The sequence below is a fragment of the Acartia tonsa genome, chromosome 10 (assembly GCF_053477335.1).
Source record: "Acartia tonsa isolate MP-2025a chromosome 10, ASM5347733v1, whole genome shotgun sequence".
Classification (NCBI taxonomy): Eukaryota; Metazoa; Arthropoda; class Copepoda; order Calanoida; family Acartiidae; genus Acartia; species Acartia tonsa.
The window spans coordinates 5,946,877-5,957,415 of NC_137269.1; the positions used below are offsets into that span (position 1 = coordinate 5,946,877).

General features: G+C 33.8%; 1 protein-coding gene across 1 annotated transcript in view; it reads right to left on the minus strand.

The window, feature by feature from the left end:
* The window catches only part of LOC145330271 (glutamate-gated chloride channel alpha-like), a 52,408-nt gene extending 42,887 nt beyond the window's left edge, over nt 1–9,521 (minus strand). The window contains exon 1 of the mRNA XM_080174900.1: nt 9,471–9,521. Coding sequence (XP_080031026.1) covers nt 9,471–9,514 — 44 coding nt within the window. The 5' untranslated portion in view covers nt 9,515–9,521. The remainder of the gene's footprint in view (nt 1–9,470) is intronic.
* Between the last annotated feature and the right edge of the window lie 1,018 nt (nt 9,522–10,539).

Consider the following 10,539-nt stretch of genomic DNA (forward strand, 5'->3'; position numbering starts at 1 on the left):
GATGCCGGCGTAGTACTACAGATTGAAGTGGATGGACAAGTTGTACCTACTGTTAAGAAACCTACATTCCTGGGTATTTGTTTTGACACCCTGCTCTCCTTCAGACAGCATGCTGCTAATCTGAAGTCTAAGCTCCAGGCCAAGAACAATGTACTCTTGGCATTGACAGGCTCGACCTGGGGCAAAGACAAGGAGACCATCACAACCACCTTCAAAGCCATAGGCCAATCCCTCATCAATTACTGCTGTCCGATATGGACACCTGCCTTGGCCGACACAACCTGGGATGTCATCCAGGTCGCCCAGAATGCTGCCCTGCGGGCAGCCACAGGTTGCCACAGAATGACCAAACCTGACCACCTCCATCAGGAGACTAAGGTCATGATGGTCAAAGAGCATTGTGAAATGCTCAGCAAACAGTTCCTGCTGTCAACACAGTTGCCGAACCATCCCAACAGAGTTGACTGGAACGAACCCCCACCCCCCAGAGGACGCCAGATGAACGAAACCCTGGTGTCCAAGTTTGGTCAGGAAATAAGTCAGATGTCCTACCCTGACCTTCCTACTGACGTTTACAAACAGAGACTAAAGGTCATACACACAAACTCTGTTCGTGAACAAATTGCTAATTTTGAGCCCAACAAGGTCCTTGGGGCTCCCCCCCCCAAGATCTGTGCCTCTGAAAAGGACCTCCCCAGAGCCACAAGATCAACGCTGGCACAACTTAGATCTGGATATAGTGTCATGCTGCAAAGCTTTATGTCCAGAATAAGTAAAAGAGAACCAGTTCCAGATATCTGTCCACTCTGTCAGCAACCAGAACATACGACAGAACACCTGTTTAACTGCCCAGCCAACCCCACCACCCTCACTACACGTGACCTTTGGCTGAGACCTCTGGAGTGTGCCAGATTCCTAAACCTGGCCACCAACGTTGATGATGATGATACCAACTGAGATATGAGGGCTACAAGAAGAAGAACAGGCGGACTGACGGACAGACAGACATCGTTCTACTTTGTAATATAGATTAGAGTAAACAGTGGGAAGGGGTTAAATAACTGTATTCCCCTTCCCAAGGACCCTGTGCCGACTTTCAATTGGGTCTATGAAAATTAATAATAGCGTTAGGAATATTAACACAATCAAGTCGCTAAAAAACAGAAAGCAATTTGCTAGCAGACGAAAGAGGTCATTAACAGGGGGATCCAGGTAGTTGTCTGGTTACTCATCTATACCATATTTATTATATACATCATAAGTCTAGGTGTTTACCCTTTTATAGAGCGACCCGGCAGGGCTTTTTAAATAAGCTACCTAACCCCAAGAAAATTTTTAGTTTGAAATCAGTTGCGTGAAAGATATAGAACTATAAAATGTCTTTCTGACATTTAAATGAATAAATAAAATGTCTTTTCGGGTAAAATTTCAAATCATTAATCCTTTCTGCAACATCCATTCAAGAATCATTTTTAAAATTGATAATAGTTATTTCTCGCATTGCATTGTATCATAAACAGCTTTCCACGGATATAAAATGCACAATTATAAGATTAAAGTCAGTTTCTTTAGACCCGATATGCCGAAGGCACGGGGAACCGGTGCTAATCCTCCGGAAATTAATTGGTTTCGAAGTGATACGGGAAATAATACCGTAAAACTATTAAAAATCTCCCCGATTTTTAATTGGGAGCAATTTTACTTCTTTTAAATCTATCTAGATATTATTTCTATTAAATAAAAAACTAAACAAAATTGAACATTATGAATAATATTTTTAGGTTTTATACCTTACCAATTCTATAAAACTTAATCAAAATCTAATTTGGCAATGAAATAAAGTTTTTACTAGTCTATAAAATAAGCGAAAAAATTATTGATATAAACTTTCGTTTAACCCTTAACAGTCGGGCCCCTTGTCGCACCTTAATCAGTCGGGGGGGGGGGGGCGTTCAACGCCCCCCCTCATTATCTCAGTTCCTATTAGAGCTAGAGGGCTACATTTTTTTGTGCTAGTCCCCTGTGTTATGGTGAATTTCCGACCTTAAGTAGGTCAAGGTCAATTTCCGCTTCCTTCACCCTTTTATTTAACAACCTTTGTTTTTAGGTCCTTTTTTACTTAAAAATGTCAAACGGCTGTATTTTTTTTATTTTTAAAGCTAGAAAATTTTTTTTTTGCAGAAAATGTTTATTTTTATTTAAATTTTATAAGTTTCAGCGGCCGCAGCTGTACTTGGCAGCTGCCAGCCGCCGCAGTCGGCGGCCGGCGGGAAAACGGCGGGGATGAAATTTTAATACATTATGTAGACATGTAAGAAAAGCTTAAGTTTAAAATTTGAAGTCTTTAAGTCAAAATTTGCGGCCACAGGAGCATTTTAAAGATTTCTGGAGACCTGGAGGATCAGGACCTGCAGGATCATACCTGGAACCTGAAATTGACTTGAACACCTGTATTTAATATGAGGATGTACTACTAGAGGATATTTTAGTATTTTGGTAAGATAAAATGCTTTGTTTAAGTCAAAAACAAATTTTTGTTCTTTACCTGGATGACCCTGCCAGGTTTGCTGGCATCCTGTGCCCGCCATGATGGAGATATTCAAAAAATTCCAACTCTCAGTTATGTGTCATACCCATACTTAAAAAGTCAAGCAGTTTGGGCTCTTTATCTTTCACACACAGAAAATGAGATAGAAAAAACCAGATGGGGGGGCGTTCAACGCCCCCCCCCCCCCGACCGTTAAGGATTAAATCATTTTTTGAGCTGCAAATTTGTTAAATTTTAGCAAGTCAGAATTGCCCAATCGATTTTAAATTTTGTCTGACGATTCCTGTAACAGTTAGGTACGATTTAGAAAGTGTAGCGACTATATGATTGTAAACAGAAAGTCCGTACGTCCATTTAAAAAGAGTTGCTTTGCTTAAAATATTGTACTTTGTTGTCCCAGTAATCAGTATACCAAAAATCAGAACAATCGGATAATTAGATCACATAGAAATTTGTTGTGTAATATGTTTAAAATGGACGTAAGGACATTCTGGTAATGATTATAGAGTTGCTACGCTTTCTAAATCGTACTACTACAGGAATCACCATGCAAAGTTTAAAATCGATAGGACAATTCTGACATGTCTAAATTAACGAAAAAAGCTATCTGTCTCGGACGGACGGACGGACGTACGGAAGGACCGACCCTAATTATAGAAAAGCTTCGGTTTTAATAATTATAGAATAGCTTCGCTTTTAAAAACTAAGTTTAAATATTCGAAACATATCTCTTTTTATCCATCCCCATACATTTTTAGGACTTGATTATAGAGATTCTTTGCTTATATTATTGTACCTTATTGTAATAGGAATCAGTACTCCTAAAATCAGATCAATTGGATGATTATATCACATAAAAAACTGTTGTTAAAAAATCAAAAAATAACTTTTTAAAATAGATGTACGGACATTCTGGTAACGATTATAGAGTTGCTACGCTCTCTAAATCGTACCTTATTACTACAGGAATCATCCTGCAAAGTTTGAAATTGATAGAACATTTCTAACATGCCTAAATTAACGAAAAAAACCTAATTTTAGAAAAGCTTCGCTTTTAATAAATTCTCCAAACAAAGATATTGGATCAACGGGTCTATTTCGTCTAAATTCTTTCCAATTCCTCACCACTTTATATAACTTCGCGCCATCTTTTTACACTAATCAATTGCAAACCTTCAAATTAAATGTTGGACTATTACACAAAATAATTTATATTAGTCTAACGCTTAACAAGGATAACAACATCCATAAAAGCGAAGCTCTGAAACGATATGACAGACTAACATTAAATTTTATTGAGTGTCAGAACTGAATATACAAAATATGAAAATATAAGGTTTGACAAAATTATACGTAAATTTGTTGCAAAACTTCTTAAATACAGAATTCTGTTTAAGGACATACTGACATTATAATACTTGTTTATAGAGATGCTTCGCTCATAATATTGTACCTTATTGTAATAGGAATCAGTAATCAAAAAATCAGATCAATCGGATGATTTTATCATATAAAAAATTGTTATTAAAAAAGTAAAAAAATCAACATGTTTAAAATGAACGTACGGACATTCTGGTAACGATTATAGATTTGCTACGCTTTCTAAATCGTACCTAACTACTACAGGAATCACCATGCAAAGTTTGAAATCGATAGGACAATTCTAACATGCCTAAATTAACGAATAAAAGCTAACTATCTCGGACGGACGGACGGACCGACCCTAATTATAGAAAAGCTTCGCTTTTAAAAAGTCAGCAAAACCATTAACAAAATATTTTTGTTTTGTCTACTTTGATTAGTTAGCTGTTAGTGTTAGATGTTTTCTTTTTCTTTTTTAAAGTCCGCGATTGTTGCAAATCCGCATATCTTATAGAAGGTTACGGGTTCGAATCCCGTCTCGAACTGCGTCATAACGGCGGAATTTAAAGAGTGTGGGGAAAGGCCTTGGCCCAAAACAGTCTTTAATTACCATGTTCTGTTAGAGAATAAAAAAATAATAATTATTACTAAATTTCAAATCTACAAAAAGTTATACAAATCTATAAAACAATGAAGTCAAATTATATATGTTTAAATATAATTTTACCTAAATTTAAAATGCCAAAACTTTGTTTGATACCTTTCTTTAGTTAATAAGTGTTTTATAATAAGTGTTTATGTCTATGTCAATAAGAAAACACAAATTAATTTGGAGTTTTTTTGACATAAATTTTCAAACTTTATGTTAGTTCATGTGTCTGTAAAAATGATGTGACGTATAGCGTTGATTGTGAATTTATGTATGTTAAAGTGGGCATATCGATTGCAAATCTGTTATTGACATTCTAGTGATTTTATTTGTTGAATTATGTGGCTTTTTTGGGGGGTTTATTTTAATAGTAATGGCCTACTTTTTATATTGACACCCTAATTTTAATTTTTGATTAGTTGTGCTTTATGGGTTTATTATTACTTGGATCTTACACCAGATTATCATGTACTCTAGTAAAGTGCAACTTGTAGCTGGCCCCGTACCCCATCCTCTCCTCTCCTAATGGATGAACGAACTGACCAATAAATGATTGCCCTGTAATAAATATACTATATCCATGAATATCTTACAATTATCATTTATTTAAATATACATGGATTTTGAAGATGACTAAAGTACTTCCACAGATTATGACGTCATACGATATAATAGCCAATGAGAGCCCAGTATACACTGTAATTGACCAATGGTAAAATTTATGCTGGCCTCTCATTTGGTTATTTTATCGTATGACGTCATAAAACCGAAGCTCTGAAAAAACATTAGAACAAACGAGTATTGATGCTTGTTGAGTAAACCATCTTTTCTTGATGGTTCTACCATTATTTCCAGCCTCAAACCTGAATTTAAGTCTGCTCTCATTTCAAAATAATGTGCAAAAATAGGTATAAACTATAAATTGATTATTTTCTATCAAAATTAGGTCATCATATATTTGAATTGAAAGTGACACAATTGGTTCAATCTTAATCATAATAATGGGACAATTCTATAAAAGTTTGAGGATCAAGGATAATAACTTCCATCAATTGAAAGTAGTAGGACAAAGAGTATCAAAAATAAGCCATGTGACATCATAAAAATGAGGGATTATACATCTCTTTTTTAAGGGGTTTCCTTTCCCACTTGTCTTCTCATCTCCCTCATTTTTATGACGTCACATGGCTGATTTTTTAGACACATTGTCCTACTACAATACAATATTACATTGGAACCCAGTAAAAGTGTCTGACTATGACGTCAGAAAAAATTAATAATTAACCAATGAGAGACCGCTATATATTTTACCATTGGTCAATTACAGTGAATACTGGCTTCTCATTAGTTAATTGTTATTTTTTTCTGACGTCATAGTTCGACACTTTTACGAGGTTCTTACATTGACCTAATTTCTTTTATTGATTTTTAAAAAGTTTTTCTTACTTTGCATTTTCTTGTAATGCAAAATCTATTATATATTTTTTATATCTTTACATAACAGAAATTGAATGTCTGGTTGTCTCTTGGTGTCTAATTCTGTACTAAAAGATCTCGCAATCTGCTAAGACGTGTTATTTCCTTTTCAGGTAAGCTCATTTTACGTGCTCTGGTGGAGTCTTATAAAAAACGCCTATCTAAACAAGGATGACAACATCCATAAAAGCGAAGCTCTGAAATGGAAGGACAAACAAACATTAACACTTGTAGATTGTCAGAACTGAATTAGCAGAATATTAAAGCATCAGTACAAACAATATTTTAAGAAAATTTGTTGCAAAACTGCACAAACAGATGATACTGTTTAAGGACATACTTACATTTTTGGGACTTGTTTATAGAAATGCTTCGCTTATAACATCGTACCTTGTTGTAATAGGAATCAGTTTTCAAAAAATCAGAAGAATAGGATAATTTTAACATACAAAAATTTGTTGTCAAAAAAGTTAAAAATCGACATGTTTAAAATGGATGTACGGACATTCTGGTATTGTTTACAGAGTTGTTACGCTTTCTAAATCGTACCTAACTACTACAGGAATCATGGGAAAATTCTAACATGCCTAAATTAACGAAAAAAGCTATCCGTCTCGGACGGACAGACGTACGGACCTATCCTAATTATAGAAAAGCTTCGCTTTTAAAAGCAATCTATCCATCTTTTACTAGTAAAAAACAATAAATCCTTTTATGACTTTATAGTAACCAATATTGACAACGTTAGGGTTTAGCAAAAGGAGTTAAATTCTGAATAATTTTCCTCGTATTCATTTGAATCCGGCGGATAGGAACCGGTTCTCATGAATACGAAAAAACTATGTCTAGCATCGTATTATATCCAGCTTTCTACGAATATTAAAATGTACAATCATAAGATTTAAACCAGCTTTTTTAGCCGGTGCCTTCGGCACCTCGGGGCTAAAAAACTGGTTTTAATCTTATAATTGTACATTTTATATCCGCGGAAAGCTGTTTATAATACGATGCGAGAAATAACTATTCCAGTATGGCTTTGAAATTAATTAATATGTACAGGATTAAAACCAGTTCTCAGTCATACTGAAAAATCCTGACAATTTTCTACGATTATTAAAAACAAAAGATTAATACTTATTTTGTTAGCCATTCAGGGCTAACAAATCTGGTTTTAATATTTAACTTTTCATTTTAATATCCACGGAAATCTGTTTCTAATACGATACGATAAAGAATTATAATTAGTTTCAAACATTACTTAATTCTAAAATTATATTTGAAGTAAATTCTTAAATAATTTTGATAAAATTATTAGTCAATATATGAAAAGATATTTTATGATCTATTTAATGAAAATTATTTGATTCTAAAATTGCCTTGAAAGCATTAGACTTCAATGTTCGCGTTTAACTAAAGGTCGTACCAACCCTAGCAGTAAGAAATGTAGATATTGGTAAAAGAAATGCAATTTTTCCCTTTTTATCACTTTAATCCTTCGTTTCCTCTTGGAAAAAATCTATTCAATTTGAATTTTACTATCATTTAAATTTTGCTGTATTTTTTATTTAATTTAATCTCTTTGATAGTTATATAATACATATTACACATCGTATTATAGATAGCTTTCAGTGGATATTAAAATTAAAAATTATGATTAAAACAAAACTGGTTTTAATTTTCTGATTTTTATTTTTGATATCCGTGGAAAATTGTCTGTAATACGATGCTATACACGATTTTTCAGTATAGTTAAAAACCGGTTTTAATCGGTTTCAAAACCATACTGGAAAGGTAGATCAAAATATTTTTGGTAATATTTTAGTTTCATAAATAGTAATATTACTAACTGTAGATTGTACTTAAAAACATTAACATTGGGCTGTTTTATACTAGTCCCCAAAGTTTTATAATAACATTTTCTTATTCGCTGGCTTAACAACCCTGGGGATTTTTATTGAATTTTGGTTGGTTCATTCATTTAGTTAAGTGTTCAAACGTTTCAATCACTAATTGTAATCTACATAAGGGGTTATTTTGTGTATCATCATTGAGGTTTACATCAATTTATCGGTCATTGTCTTGTCCCTTTAGATACCTGACAATAATAACAACAACAATGTAAAAAAATTACAATTTTTTTGCACAACTAACAGCATTTAATAACGTTCTAATTATGTAAAGTAATTTGGATCTCAAGAGGCCTTGAGCAATTTTTAATCAATACTTTGTATTGTAGATTAAAAGTTTCGCCCCTAGCCTCTAGGGGCTTTGCCCCAAGAGGTAATTTTAAAAAAGTATTTCTGGTGCTGCTATTATTTTGTAAAGTAACTGCCTCAAAACCATTTTTTAGGGGGGATTTTCATTTTTTAGGGGTGGGGGGTTGGGGGGTTGGGGGAGTTCCACCCCTCAAGAAAATAGCTTAAAACCACCACAGGATTAGTAGGTATATTCCCTGAAGAGTAGAGCCCATTCGGTTCAGCGGTTACCGAGATCTAAGCTTCGGACAGACAGACGGACAGACATCAAGCTACTTTGTATTAAAGATAGAAAACCATATTTAAAAAGTGGGAACTTTCACTCAAAGTACACTGTTGTGCACTGATAATTACCTTCTTTTATTTTATAAATAAACTAGCCTCTAAAAAAAATAGGGGGGGGTTTTTTTGTTTTTTTTTGGGGATTGGTGGTGTCCCACCCCCCAAGAAAATAGCCTAAAACCACCACAGGACCAGTAGGTATATTCCCTGAAGAATCCGATCAGTTCAGTGGTTACCGAGATTTTAAGCTTCAGACGGACGGACAGATGGACGGACGGACAGACATCATTCTAGTTTTTATTATAGATGAAAATAATTTATGGATTGTTTTATTTATTTGTTTATTACTTTAGGTTAGGTTAGATTGTATTGGTAAATGGGTAGTCCCGCAGGGTTAGGGCTACCCGCAGGAGTTAGGCAATTCAAAACTGATTAATATCCGGTGGATTAGAACCGATTTTCATCCATGCTACTAAAAAACTATGTCTAGCATAGTTTTAAAGGTGTACAATCATTAGATTAAAACCAGTTTTTTAAGCCTGTGCCTTCAGTATCTCAGGACTAAAAAATGTGGTTTTAATATTAAAGTTATACATTTTATATCCGCGGAAAGCTGTTTATAATACGATGTGAGAAATAACTATTCTCGTATTCATTCGAAAACGATTAATATTCTGTGCATTAGAACCGGTTCTCATCCCTACGATAAAACTATGTCTAGCAACGTATTAATTTAGTTTTCTACGATTATAAAAATGTATTACCATAAGATTAAAAGCAGTTTTATTAGCCCGCGCCTTCGGTATATCGGGGCTAAAAAATCTGGTTTTAATCTTATAATTGTACATTTTATATCCGCGGAAAGCTGTTTATAATACGAGAAATAATTATTACTCACCCAAAACAAAGGAACCATATCACTTGAAACAATAACATTTTCATCTAATAATAACTAATAATTTGTTTGGGAAAAGTCCCTTTCGTGGGAACACCCCTTAAAGGGAGATTTATTTTATTTTTAAAATAGCTTTTTGAAGGTTGTTTAAGGTTAGGTTATATTAGGTTAGGTGATTGCCCCACAGGGTCAGGCGATTGGCCCCGCAGGGTTAGAGCCCCTGCAGGTGCTAGAAATAGGAGAAAAGCTGTTGTGAAAAATACGAAGAATCGCCCCTTAAGGCGCGTTGCCACGAAAAGGACTATACCAATTTGTTTAATAATTATACAAAAATATTTTTATTATCAATATGCTACCTTTTTTTAATATGAGAAAAATATTAAAAATCATATGTATGGGAATTTAAAGTAGGAAAAAACAGTTTTGCTTTCAAAATTTTCAACTTTTATTGTTGAATTTCATTCATTGATAACAATTATATTGGAATATGCTTTGTTTTAGGGTAAGAAAAGTAAAAAAGTTATACTTATAATTTAATGTTAATTTTTTTCTATAAAAATAAATATATATTGAATGCAACTTCATAATCAGAACCAAACTAATACTAATCTATGAAGTTTTTTTTCCGAAATTCATATGCTTAAGGATATAGTAAGAGAGAAAGAGCCAGAGAGAGAGAGAGAGAGAGAGAGAGAGAGAGAAGGAGAGAGAGAGAGAGAGAGAGAGAGAAATGAGAGATACTCAAGGTCTCCGTTAAACCAGAGGATATCTCTCGAAGTCAAATGTTATAATCCTTGGGTTTTCAGAGCGAAAAATCGGTTAAATGTTTTGCTGTAGTCTACTTCGTATAAAAACCAACAGTACTAAATATTTTGATTATTTAAGCCTATAATAAAGAGAAGTCAATTTTTTTCTTTCTAAAGAACGTCATAAAAATAAGGAAGATGAGAGGAGAAGTGGGAAAGAAAACCCCTAAAAATATATGGATAATCTCTCATTTTTATGACGTCACATGGATGATTTTTAAGAAACTTTGTCCAGTTACTTACATTTATTATGATTTTAGGCTATT